The sequence below is a fragment of the Scyliorhinus canicula genome, chromosome 26, assembly GCF_902713615.1.
Source record: "Scyliorhinus canicula chromosome 26, sScyCan1.1, whole genome shotgun sequence".
NCBI lineage: Eukaryota > Metazoa > Chordata > Chondrichthyes > Carcharhiniformes > Scyliorhinidae > Scyliorhinus > Scyliorhinus canicula.
In genome coordinates this window covers 9,060,320-9,073,727 of record NC_052171.1, presented here as the reverse complement: position 1 = coordinate 9,073,727, position 13,408 = coordinate 9,060,320, and the positions used below count along the sequence as shown (strand labels likewise).

The window sequence follows — 13,408 nt, the reverse complement described above, 5'->3', positions numbered from 1 at the left end:
TTAGGTAGTCTACATGTTTTGCTCCAGATAATTTTAGTTTGAAGTGTCCAATTGTGCAGTTGCAGTAACCAGCAACAGTCACCAGAGGGCAGAGGAATGTTGTCAGAGAGGGCTTGCAGGTGAAATTGTGCAGTGACCCAAGTTTGCGGTGTGTTGCAAGACTGTGGAGTATAAGTGGGGACAGGAGGTGCATGCCACCCCTTGCCACACCCTGGGAAATCACAGACCCCCCGTCACGTTCTGTGGGGGAAATCGCAGACTCCTGTCACTCATAAAGCAGAATTTCTGAGGGCCATTTGGAGCTCCCACTAAAGGGTATTGAAGTGTGTGTGTGTCTCTGTGTGTGTCTCTGTGTGTATGTGTGCCTTTGTGCCTGTGTTTCTGTGTGCCTTTGTGCCTGCATGTCTGTGTGCGTGTGTGTCTCTGTGTGTGTGTCTGTCTGTGTGTGTGTGTCTGTCTCTGTGTGTCTGTTTCTGTGTGTATGCGTGCTTATGTGCCTGCATGTCTATGTGCATGTGTGTCTGTGTCCATGCATCTATGTGTGTGTGTGTGTGTGTATGTCTGGGTGTGTATGTGTGCCCTTGTTACCAGCATGTCTGTGTGCGTTTGTGTATCTCTGTGTGTGTATCTCTGTGTGTGTGTGTATCTCTCTGTGTGTGTATCTCTGTGTGTGTATCTCTGTGTGTGTGTGTATCTCTCTGTGTGTGTATCTCTGTGTGTGTATCTCTGTGTGTGTGTATCTCTGTGTGTGTGTGTATCTCTCTGTGTGTGTATCTCTGTGTGTGTATCTCTGTGTGTGTGTATCTCTGTGTGTGTGTGTATCTCTCTGTGTGTGTATCTCTGTGTGTGTATCTCTGTGTGTGTGTATCTCTGTGTGTGTGTATCTCTGTGTGTGTGTATCTCTGTGTGTGTGTATCTCTGTGTGTGTGTGTATCTCTCTGTGTGTGTATCTCTGTGTGTGTATCTCTGTGTGTGTGTATCTCTGTGTGTGTGTATCTCTGTGTGTGTGTATCTCTGTGTGTGTGTATCTCTGTGTGTGTGTGTATCTCTCTGTGTGTGTATCTTTGTGTGTGTATCTCTGTGTGTGTGTATCTCTGTGTGTGTATCTCTGTGTGTGTGTGTATCTCTCTGTGTGTGTATCTCTGTGTGTGTATCTCTGTGTGTGTGTATCTCTGTGTGTGTATCTCTGTGTGTGTGTGTATCTCTCTGTGTGTGTATCTTTGTGTGTGTATCTCTGTGTGTGTGTATCTCTCTGTGTGTGTATCTCTGTGTGTGTGTATCTCTCTGTGTGTGTATCTCTGTGTGTGTGTATCTCTGTGTGTGTGTATCTCTGTGTGTGTGTATCTCTCTGTGTGTGTATCTCTCTGTGTGTGTATCTCTGTGTGTGTGTGTATCTCTCTGTGTGTGTATCTCTGTGTGTGTGTATCTCTGTGTGTGTGTATCTCTGTGTGTGTGTATCTCTGTGTGTGTATCTCTGTGTGTGTGTATCTCTCTGTGTGTGTATCTCTGTGTGTGTATCTCTGTGTGTGTGTATCTCTCTGTGTGTGTATCTCTCTGTGTGTGTATCTCTGTGTGTGTGTGTATCTCTCTGTGTGTGTATCTCTGTGTGTGTGTGTATCTCTCTGTGTGTGTATCTCTGTGTGTGTATCTCTGTGTGTGTGTATCTCTGTGTGTGTGTATCTCTGTGTGTGTGTATCTCTGTGTGTGTGTATCTCTCTGTGTGTGTATCTCTGTGTGTGTATCTCTGTGTGTGTGTATCTCTGTGTGTGTGTATCTCTGTGTGTGTGTATCTGTGTGTGTGTGTATCTCTGTGTGTGTATCTCTGTGTGTGTGTGTATCTCTCTGTGTGTGTATCTCTGTGTGTGTGTATCTCTGTGTGTGTATCTCTGTGTGTGTGTGTATCTCTCTGTGTGTGTATCTCTGTGTGTGTATCTCTGTGTGTGTATCTCTGTGTGTGTATCTCTGTGTGTGTGTATCTCTCTGTGTGTGTATCTCTCTGTGTGTGTATCTCTGTGTGTGTGTATCTCTGTGTGTGTGTATCTCTGTGTGTGTGTATCTGTGTGTGTGTGTATCTCTGTGTGTGTATCTCTGTGTGTGTGTATCTCTGTGTGTGTGTATCTCTGTGTGTGTGTATCTCTGTGTGTCTGTCTCTGTGTGTATGTATGCCTTTGTGCCTGCATGTCTATTTGCGTGTCTGTCTGTCCATGCGTCCCTGTGTCTCTCTGTGTGCACATGGGTCTGTGTACACGTGTGTCTGCACGCGTGTGTCCCTGCACATGTGTATGTCTATTTGTGTGTATGTCTGTGTGTGTGTCTGTGCGTGCGGGATTTTCTAACTGTTCACGCTGGCGGGATCTCACGGTCCTGCTGACGGCGCATCCCTGCCGTGGGTTTGGCAGCGGCAAGGGGGCATGTTCAAGAGGAAGCCCCCTTGACAACAGTGGGGCTGAATGATCCCACCGCCGGCCACTGCCGAGCTGTCCGCTGCAGAATGTGCTGCGGATGGGAGGAAAGTCCTGCCCTCTGTGTCTCTGTGTGTGAGAGAGAGAGAGTCTTCAGTGAACACATTTGTCCAGGGAGGAGGTGGGGAGTAGGTGTCCCCTCTTTAGCTTCTCTCATTCCAGTCACATATGGGCCTCAATTGAACACAGAATGAGGTCGGCGCCCAGCTTGTGCTAACTAAGTGGGTAGCCAGCAGTATGGCTGGGCTGTTGTGAGTGGGAGGTACGAGATTTGCTCTGAATCCTGGCTAAAACAGGGTGAAGTGATTGGAATCCAGGTTCATTTCCTGCTACCCCGGGGGGCCATTCCACAAGACCGATCCTTCCTGACAATCTGCTACTCCAGCACGTACCAGGGCACCTCAACACCGACTCCGATAGACCCCTGCTGTCCCTGACCATCTCTCGGCCCTGAGGATACTGATTTATCCCCCGGTCCTGGCTCCGTGCTGACCCGTGAGTCTTTCCCTCCCCGGCAGGGTATCTGGAGATTAACCTCAACGCGTTCCGGCGCCCAACGAAATGGGCGGATCGGTGTACCCTGGAGAAGTTCTTCAAAGTGGACAACTCCTCGGCAAGCAGCTTGCAGAAGATGATCTCGCTCTTCAAACAGAAATCTATCAGGGGCTGGTGGCCGTGCGTTACATACGAAGAGGGGGAACCTTATTTAACAGTAAGATCAACATCTTTTCCTAAGACATACTCCCCCTCACCCAAAGTGTACACTGAACTACCTCCTGCCGTGCTTCTTCCCCAAAGTCTCCACCGTGCTTCTGCATCCCCTTCCTACCAAACTGTCTGTATTTGGAATGGTCCAGTTTCGTTTTGAGGGGAGGGTCGGAAGAGTTTGAAACTTCCCTACTCGCCGGGTGAATAAGTTCCTGACATTGCCCGAACCGCCCAGCTCTAATTTATAAAGATGTCCTCTCCCAGAGGGAATAGTTGCTCCTCATCGGCACTGTCGATTCCTCCGACCATCTTAAACACTCCAATGCGATAAACCCTTCACCGTCGATACTTGAGAGAATACTAGCCTCGCCTAGGCAGCCTGTCCTCGTGATTTAAACCATCTCACCCTGGTATCATTCTGGTGAATCATCAGATGAGGACTCTGGGTCTGCACTCGTTGGAGCTTAGAAGGATGAGGGGAGATCTTATTGAAACTTTCAGGATATTGCGAGGCCTGGATAGAGGGGACGTGGAGAGGATGGGGTCTGACCAGAGCCTCATACAGCCTTAGAAGTACATCCCTTGAATTGTATTCTAGCCCTCTCGACATGAATGCTAACATTGCATTTGCCTTCCTAACTGTCGGCTGAACCTGCACGATAACCTTAAGAGAATTGTGAACAAGGACACCCAAGTTCCTTTGTGCTTCTGCTTTCCGAAGCATTTCCCCATTTAGAAAATAGTCTATGCCTAGATTCCTCCTTCCAAAGTGCATAACCTCACAGTTTTCCACATTGTTTTTCATTTGCCACTTCATTGAGGGGGAACATTCCATATGGCTTCTTCACAACCTTCTCTACTTGATCTGCTGCCTTTAGGGACCTGTGTACTTGTCCGCCAAGCTCTCCCACTTCATCTACCCCTCTTAGTACATTCCCATTTATTGCGTACTCCCGAAAACTGTTTGACCTCCCCAAATGCATGACCTCTGCGTTAAAATCCATCACCCCTACCCCTTTTTCTCTTCCCCACTCTCCCTCCGTTACCCACTTCCACTCTCTTCCTCCTTCTCCCTCTGTCACTCAGCCAGGTATTTCCTGCTACTCTTACAGTACACGTTGACGTCCTGGATAGTTGTTGTCGCTCGCTAGCTGATGCCTCGTTAACACGTTTCGTTCCTTTCCTGGCCTGTTTAGGGTAAACTGGAGTTGACTCTGGAACTGCTGACGGAGCAGGAAGCTCAGGAGCGGCCAGCCGGGAAGGGAAGAGATGAGCCCAATATGAACCCCAAACTGGAGCCGCCAAAGTATGTCCAATAGCACTGGAGTCACCAAAAGCAAGCTTCCCCAACCGGAAGGAACATTTCAGCCCCAAACCTTACACTGTGTCGGTAACCTTAACCTCCAGACTACCACTGAAACAGGCCCAACTCAGAACCTCATATCTAGATGTAATCCCAACATTGAACAGCACTTGCTGAACAATCCTGTGTGCTAAGGAGCACTAATAACCTATTTCAGGTGCACTTATGTTTGCTACAAGCTACATATATCTGCAGGTTAAAAAGAACATGTCCAGGCATTGTTCCTTAGACAGCACCGTCCAAACACACAACCTCTACCATCTAGAAGGACAAGAGCAGCAGATACCTGGGAACCCCACCACCTGGAGGTTCCCCTCCAAGTCACTCACCGCCCCGACTTGGAAATATATCGTCCGTTCCTTCACTGTCGCTGGGTCAAAATCCTGGAGCTCCCTTCCTAACAGCACAGTGGGTGTACCTACACCACACGGACCGCAGCGGCTCAAGAAGGCGGCTCACCACCACCTTCTCAAGGGGCAATTAGGGATGGGGAATAAATGCTGGGCCCAGCCAGCGAAGCATAAACGAGTGTGGGGCTCATTGTGTATTGAGACTTGACGCAGTATTTAAGCAACAGTTTGGGCCTTTTCTCTGTCTGATTGCCTTCCCTTTCTCCCTGTTGGTGTGCAGCCGGCCGGACACGTCCTTCTTATGGTTCCGCTCTCCCTTCAAGGCGATGAAGCACATTGTCTGGCGCAAGTACAGGTGGTGGGTTATCTGCACGTTGCTGGTGATGGTGCCAATAATCTTGCTCGTCGCTCTCCTTCACGCAATCCCTGTAAGTATTCAGAACGAGCCGCAATGCAACAGAGATGCGCAGTGATTTCTGCGCTGAGGACAGCCAAATAACTTGCATTATACGTTTGTCCCAACTTAAAGACACTGGGGAGGCAAAAACAAATGGGGAGCACGTTATCCCTGGGATTGAACAGTGACTGTTTCCAGGTCAGGTTTCTGAGCTGTTTCCAGCTGGATAAAGGGCTTCTCACTCTGCTGAAAAGTAAGGACACCTGCATAGAACTGACAGTCTTTCCATGACCCACTTCCCAATTCCTCGCCACTCCTCTCCGGCCCAATCGCTATGTTCACTCCTGTCCTGTCACCCCCTTCGTTTCAATGATTGTCGGGGTCAGGACTGGGGGTTTGGTTGGTTGGTGGCTCAGGGAAAGGCTCATGTTATACTAGTGGCAGCACTTTTGGGCGGCAAGGTGGCGCAGTGGGTTAGCACTGCCCCCTCACGGGCGCTGAAGACCCGGGTTCGATCCCGGCTCTGGGTCACTGTCCGTGTGGAGTTTGAAAATTCTCCCCGTGTCTGCGTGGGTCTCACCCCCACTCAACCCAAAGCTGTGCAGGGTAGGTGGATTGGCCACGCTGAATTGCCCCTCAATTGGAAAAAATGAATTGGGTACTCTAAATGTATTTTTAAAAAGCACTTCCAACGTACTCCACTGGCTGTTAAGCATTTTGAGATATTGTGAGATTGTGACAGGCACTCTTCGTCTCTTCTGCACCATAGAACATAGAACAGTACAGCACAGAACAGGTCCTTCGGCCCTCAATGTTGTGCCGAGCCATGATCACCCTACTCAAACCCACGTATCCCCCCTATACCCGTAACCCAACAACCCCCCCTTAACCTTACTTTTGTTAGGACACTACGGGCAATTTAGCATGGCCAATCCACCTAACCCGCACATCTTTCCAGCACCGTTATCTCTGGCGTCCCTCTTCCTATTTTTCAAATCTATATTCTGACCTTCACCATCCAAAAGCACAGTGTTCATTATCACATGTCCCCTGACCACACCCAGCTCTATCGCACCACCACCACTCGCGACTGGGTGGCACGGTAGCACAGTGGTTAGCCCTGTTGCTTCACAGCGCCAGGGACCCGGGTTCGATTCCCGGCTTGGGTCGCTGTCTGTGCGGAGTCTGCACGTTCTCCCCGTGTCTGCGTGGGTTTCCTCCGGTTTCCTCCCACAAGTCCCGAAAGATGTGCTTGTTGGTGGATTGACCGTGCTGAATTGCCCCTCAGTGTCCGAAAAAAAAAGGTTAGGTGGGGTTACGGGGATACAGTGGAGGTGTAGGCTCAGATGGAGTGCTCTTTCCTTGGGCTGGTGCACATTCGATGGGCCGAATGGCCTCCATCTGCCCTGTAAATTCTATGATCTATGATTCCTCCACTGTTGCGAAATGATCTGACACCCCAGTACTGGGCGAGGAGGTATTTCCTCCAGTTAACGATTGAAGACGGAAACCATTGTCATCGGTCCCCGCTCCAAACTCCATCCCTTTCCCTGGCAGGCGTCTGAGACTCAACGAGACTGTCGCAAACTCGGTCTGACATTGGACCCTGCGATGGGCTTCCAGCGACCTGCCGGGACACCACAGTGCCTGTTTCCGTCTTCAACTCCGACCATGCCTCAGCTCGGCCGCTGCTGAAGCACTCATCTATTCCTGTGGAACCGCGAGGCAACGCTATTCCAAAACACAGCTGGTCAGCCTCCCTCATTCTCACCTCTGACCTCTGCTGGCTCCACCTGAACTGTAGACACATCCGCCAGTCCTGTGCACGCCCACACACAATTCTAAAATTCCCACCCCCCCCCCGCTTTCAAACACCTGCCCCTCGTACTTGGTAACCTACTCCAGCCTTACAGCACTTCCAAGATCCCTGCGCTCCTCTAATTAAGCCCTCTTGCATTTCCCCGATTTTAATTGCCCCCTCATTGGTGGCCGTGCCTTCATCTGCCTGGGCTCCGATCTCAGCAATTCCCTCCCTGCCCCTCTTTGCACTTCTAAATCACCTGTTCACAGATTAGAGTTACCTCATGTCTTCTTCTTTACCTCCGTTTCTAAGCCTGTTCAGCACCTTGAGACGCTTTACGAGTCCGTAATGGTTGACCACATTTGCTGCGGGTCTGGCATCACACGTAGGCCACACCCGGCAAAGGTGGCAGATTTCCTTCCCAAAGGGATACAAAGTTGAACTCGTTGAATTTTACAAAATTGCACGCTCACTTTTACTACTGGAGGCCTTTTGGTTACGGAATTTAAACCATTCTCTGGACTACTAAACTTTTGGATTACTGCTCAAGAAAACTAACCACATCAATCTCTGCCTCTTAGCTGAAAGCTCAGAATTCTGCTCATATTAGGACACTTTGCACAGACAGTGTAGAGGGAGCTTTACTCTGTATCTAACCCCGTGCTGTACCTGTCCTGGGAGTGTTTGATGGGGACAGTGTAGAGGGAGCTTTACTCTGTATCTAACCCCGTGCTGTACCTGTCCTGGGAGTGTTTGATGGGGACAGTGTAGAGGGAGCTTTACTCTGTATCTAACCCCGTGCTGTACCTGTCCTGGGAGTGTTTGATGGGGACAGTGTAGAGGGAGCTTTACTCTGTATCTAACCCCGTGCTGTACCTGTCCTGGGAGTGTTTGGTGGGGACAGTGTAGAGGGAGCTTTACTCTGTATCTAACCCCGTGCTGTACCTGCCCTGGGAGTGTTTGATGGGGACAGTGTAGAGGGAGCTTTACTCTGTATCTAACCCCGTGCTGTACCTGTCCTGGGAGTGTTTGATGGGGACAGTGTAGAGGGAGCTTTACTCTGTATCTAACCCCGTGCTGTACCTGTCCTGGGAGTGTTTGATGGGGACAGTGTAGAGGGAGCTTTACTCTGTATCTAACCCCGTGCTGTACCTGTCCTGGGAGTGTTTGATGGGGACAGTGTAGAGGGAGCTTTACTCTGTATCTAACCCCGTGCTGTACCTGTCCTGGGAGTGTTTGATGGGGACAGTGTAGAGGGAGCTTTACTCTGTATCTAACCCCGTGCTGTACCTGTCCTGGGAGTGTTTGATGGGGACAGTGTAGAGGGAGCTTTACTCTGTATCTAACCCCGTGCTGTACCTGTCCTGGGAGTGTTTGATGGGGACAGTATAGAGGCAGCTTTACTCTGTATCTAACCCGGGCTGTACCTGTCCTGGGAGTGTTTGATGGGGACAGTGTAGAGGGAGCTTTACTCTGTATCTAAATCCACAATGTACCTGTCCAATTTAATTCTCCATAAAGCAGGTTTTCTCAAAGGATGCTGTATTTCTCCTCCAGCTGCCAAGGGTATATGGAAACAAAACTCACGTTGTTGTGTTTAATTGTTTTTTTTTCACACCATCAATGAGCTGGGATTTGCAATGTTCCATCACTGGTTTAAACTAAAATGTAAAGTAACATAACTCCCGAGCGGTATAACCCTCGCCCCAGTGAGTACAAAGCACTGACTCAGTATCGACCGTGCACAGTTAACATTATTGCCCAGTCCTGGTTTCCCTTCCCCCGCACTGCGGCTGCTGATATTTCACATTGAGTGTGGAAAACGCGACCCATCAGATCGCCTCAGCCAGTGGTTCCCTGGGAGATATCGTCAGGCCTCGATCCAAGGGTTCGAGAGGGAGGGGGGGAAGCAGAAACTTTCACCAGCTCCTGATCAGAAATCTGCCTAACTCCAACCTTGACTATATTCAATGACCCACAGCCTCCACTGCTCTTTTGGGGAAGGGAAGTCTCAAGATTAACGGCCCTCTGAGATAACACCCTCCTCAACTCTACCTTAAATGGGAAACCCCGTACTTTTAAGCTGTGCCCCCGAGCTCCAGACTCACCACCCCCTCCCCGAGAGGGAAATATCCCCTCAGCATCCACCCCGCCAAGCTCCCCTTGTTCAATCAGTCCGCCTCCCGTTCTTTGAAACCCCAGTCAGAATGGCACACCCGGAAAAGATCCTCCTGGGACCCCAAGGGAGCTGAGGGGAGGGGGACAGGGATTGAAACACGGAAGTGAAAATATGAGGAGCCAGGCTCCCATCCAGCCCGTGAATAGGAACAGTAATGGGCCATTCAGCCCCTCGGGACTATCCCTCCATTTAATGAGAGCATGGCTGATCTGTGACCTGATTCCATATACCTACCTTGGGCTAGGGCCGCACGGTGGTGCAGTGGTTAGCACTGCTGCCTCACGGCGCCAAGGACCCGGGTTCGATCCCAGCCCCGGGTCACTGTCCGTTTGGAGTTTACACATTCTCCCCGTGTCTGCGTGGGTCTCACCCTCACAATCCAAAGATGTGCAGGGTAGGTGGATTGGCCACGCTAAATTGCCCCTTAATGGGTAAAATTTTTTTAAAAACCAGCCTTGGGCCCATATCCCTTAATATCTTTGCTTTACAAAAATCTACCTCAGATTTAAAATGAATAACTGATATTGCTTCGACTGCTCTTTGTGGGAGAGAGTTCCAAACCGCTACCACCCTTTGAGTGAAGACGTTCTTCCGAACATCTCTCCTGAACGGTCGAGCCCTAATTTTTAGACTCTGCCCCCTAGTTTTAGAATCTCCAACCAGTGGAAATAGTTTATCTTATGTCCACCCTGTCTTTCCCTGTTAATATCTTCAATCTTTTAAATTCTAGCAGAAACAGGTCTAATTTGTGAAATCTCTCCTCGTAACTCAACCCCTGCAATCCGGGTATCATTTTTGTCAACCTACGTTGCACTCCCTCCAAGGCCAAACTATCCTTCCTGAGGTGTGGTGGCCAGAACTGCTCACAGTGACTCCACGTGGGGTCTAACCAGGGCTGGTAAAGCTGCAGCATAACCCCTGTGTCTGTATATTCCTGAGGTGTGGTGGTCAGAACTGCTCACAGCAACTCCAAGTGGGGTCTAACCAGGGGCTGGTAAAGCTGCAGCATAACCCCTGTGTCTGTATATTCCTGAGGTGTGGTGCCCGGAACTGCTCACAGTGGCTCCAAGTGGGGTCTAACCAGGGGCTGGTAAAGCTGCAGCATAACCCCTGTGTCTGTATATTCCAATCCTCTCGATACATTCCATTAGCCTTTTAGTACAGGGGAGGGCAGTTCCGTGGGCTACGGAGTTTTCCAGTTAGCAGGTTCCAGCAGCAGTTGTGTTGTGAACTGGGTGTTTGTTTGGCGTACTATTTGTTTTTGTCTTCTTGTCCTTGAATTTGTTTTTCCAACAGAATGCTCTAGCAAACCTTTTGTTGCAGTCCACCAGATTTCACAGAAAGAAAAAGTGAGGAGAGGCCGTCCGGACATCGGAAGGCAGCCGGCAATGTGGCGAGGTGGGGGAGGGGGTGGGGAGGGGTCCTTGACACGAAGGGAGTGGCAACGAGGAACCTCATTCTGCAGCCCCCCCCTCCCCCGACGGCTTATTTTGGTGTTGGCCACATCTGGGGGGCGGGGGGCGTGTTTGAGTGCCTGAGCGAGACAAGACTTTGGGAGGTGCGCTGGAGGCGAGGATGTAAAAAGGAATCCGATGCTCGTCGACGAACTCTCCGAAGAAGCTTCACCCGACCAGAAGAAAAATGCCCCCCCCCCAACACCTCGAGCTTCCAAATTGCAAAGCTGCCTCCCGTTCGACACACCAAGTTTTGAAGCCGAAAGCCTATGAGGAACAAGCGTTTGAAATCGCCACGCGGAACGCTGGATTCTCCGCTCGCTGGAAGTTCCCAGAATTGTTCCCCGTTTACTTGCAATTTTTTTCCTCAAAAAACTGTTTCTAAAGGGGAATTTTTTTTTTTTCAAAATAACTTGTCAAAACGACCTCCAAAAAAAATATTTTGTACTTGTTAAATATGTATCGGCCCGCTGTAAATAAAATGCAAACAAATTACTCTGATTTACGCTCGATATTTTCTTTGCGATCAGTGATTGACTCTGGAAAAATTACAGGGATTGGAATCTGTTTGAGGGGTGTTTGGAAATCTTTGATGTTTTATGAATGGATGCCTCCCAGGCTAAATCCTAAATGAGGAGTTTGGGTGGTTTATACTTAGAATCTATAATGGCTACCCCACAGCCATAATTTGATCGAGGAGTTTGGCGATTGAAGAATGACTTCACAGAAATGTCTGATCTTCAAAGGGTGAGGTAAGGGGCCTTTAATTGTCTTCCAATTTTTAAAAATTGACCGAAATAGTACGACACAGGAACTGATTTCAAAAGTTTGTCACCTCAATCCCGTCCATCTGAACAGTGGTTGTGCACGTCTCGAGATTGGCTCTTGTGGCTTCAACATCGTTTGACATCCTTGGTTCTTACATTCTCGTTGTCCCATGATGCAGCACAGCTTTTCTTTTTGACTTAATCTTCCATGGCATCGTGGGCGTCACTAGGCAAGACCCACATTTGTTGCCCATCTCTTTTTATTTATAAATTTAAAGTGCCCAATTATTTCTTTTTCCCCCCAATTAAGGGCCAATCCACCTACCCTGCACCCACACGAACAGGCGGAGAACGTGCAAGCTCCACAGGGACAGTGATCCGGAGCCGGGATCGAACCCGGGTCCCCAGCGCCGTGAAGCAGCAATGCTGACCCTCTGCGCCACCCCATTGTTGCCCATCCCTAATTTCCCTTGGGCTGAGTGGCTTGCTGGACTAATGCTGAAGGCAGTTCAGAATCAACCAGTGTTTTGTCATTCCGAGTCACGTGTCGGCCAGACTGTGTAATAACGGCAGATTTCCTTCTCAAAAGGAACCAGATGTTTGTTTTTTCACCCTTGATCGTTCTTGACAAGTCCAATTTTATTAATTGAATTTAATTTCCACCAGCTGCCGTGATGGGATTTGAACCCATGCCTCCAGAGCGTTAGCCTGGAGGTCAGGATTACTTGTCCCGTGACACTACTGTTGCGCCACCATCTCCTGCACATGTTGAAAAGCGTTGGGAATATCAAGATGTAAATTAAGTGCAGTTATTGGGTCACAGGAAGAAAGCTACAGGTACAAGCTTCATTTAACTTAAACAGATTAAGTTGTAAACTTACAAACTCAATTGATTCAATGCATAACATAAACCTCATATAACCTGGTTTTATTCAGTTAAGCAGAGATGATAATGGAGGTGATGTGTTGCAGCTTGTCGGAGTTTATGGAAAGCATCGCAATCCCAGTGGGCAACAGGTATCTCCATCTCAAAGTTATTGAGATGGGGGTCTGAGTTATAGAATCATAGAATTTACAGTGCAGAACGAGGCCAGGTGGCCCATCGAGTCTGCACCAGCCCTTGGAAAGAGCACCCAACTTAAGCCCACGCTACCATCCTATCCCCGTAACCCAGCCTAACCTTTTGGACACTTAAGGGGCAATTTAGCATGGCCTTGGGGACAGTGCAGAGGGAGCTTTACTCTGTATCGAACCCCGTGCTGTACCTGTCCTGGGAGTGTGTGATAGGGACAGTGTAGAGGGAGCTTTACTCTGTATCTCACCCCATGCTGTACCTGTCCTGGGAGTGTTTGATGGGGACAGTGTAGAGGGAGCTTTACTCTGTATCTAACCCCGTACTGTACCTGTCCTGGGAGTGTTTGATGGGGACAGTGTAGAGGGAGCTTTACTCTGTATCTGCCCCGTGCTGTACCTGTCCTGGGAGTGTTTGATGGGGAAGGTGTAGAGGGAGCTTTACTCTGTATCTAACCCCGTGCTGTACCTGTCCTGGGAGTGTTTGATGGGGACGGTGTAGAGGGAGCTTTAATCTGTATCTAACCCCGTGCTGTACCTGTCCTGGGAGTGTTTGATGGGGACAGTCTAGAGGGAGCTTTACTCTGTATCTAACCCCGTGCTGTACCTGTCCTGGGAGTGTTTGATGGGGACAGTCTAGAGGGAGCTTTACTCTGTATCTAACCCCGTGCTGTACCTGTCCTGGGAGTGTTTGATGGGCACAGTGTAGAGGGAGCTTTACCCTGTATCTAACCCCGTGCTGTACCTGTCCTGGGAGTGTTTGATGGGGACAGTGTAGAGGGAGCTTTAATCTGTATCTAACCCTGTGCTGTACCTGTCCTGGGAGTGTTTGATGGGGACAGTGTAGAGGGAGCTT

General features: G+C 49.4%; 1 protein-coding gene across 5 annotated transcripts in view; it reads left to right on the top strand.

Moving 5' to 3' along the window:
- LOC119957434 (myoferlin-like) overlaps positions 1-11,215 on the top strand; it is a 127,169-nt gene extending 115,954 nt beyond the window's left edge. For 4 of the 5 annotated variants that reach the window (XM_038785502.1, XM_038785505.1, XM_038785501.1 and 1 more), the window contains 4 exons: positions 2,981-3,174; positions 4,367-4,476; positions 5,164-5,311; positions 10,557-11,215. In XM_038785502.1, coding sequence (XP_038641430.1) covers positions 2,981-3,174; positions 4,367-4,476; positions 5,164-5,311; positions 10,557-10,613 — 509 coding nt within the window. In that variant the 3' untranslated portion in view covers positions 10,614-11,215. The remainder of the gene's footprint in view (positions 1-2,980; positions 3,175-4,366; positions 4,477-5,163; positions 5,312-10,556) is intronic. The other variant, XM_038785503.1, reaches the window with a different exon arrangement.
- The last annotated feature ends 2,193 nt before the right edge of the window (positions 11,216-13,408 follow it).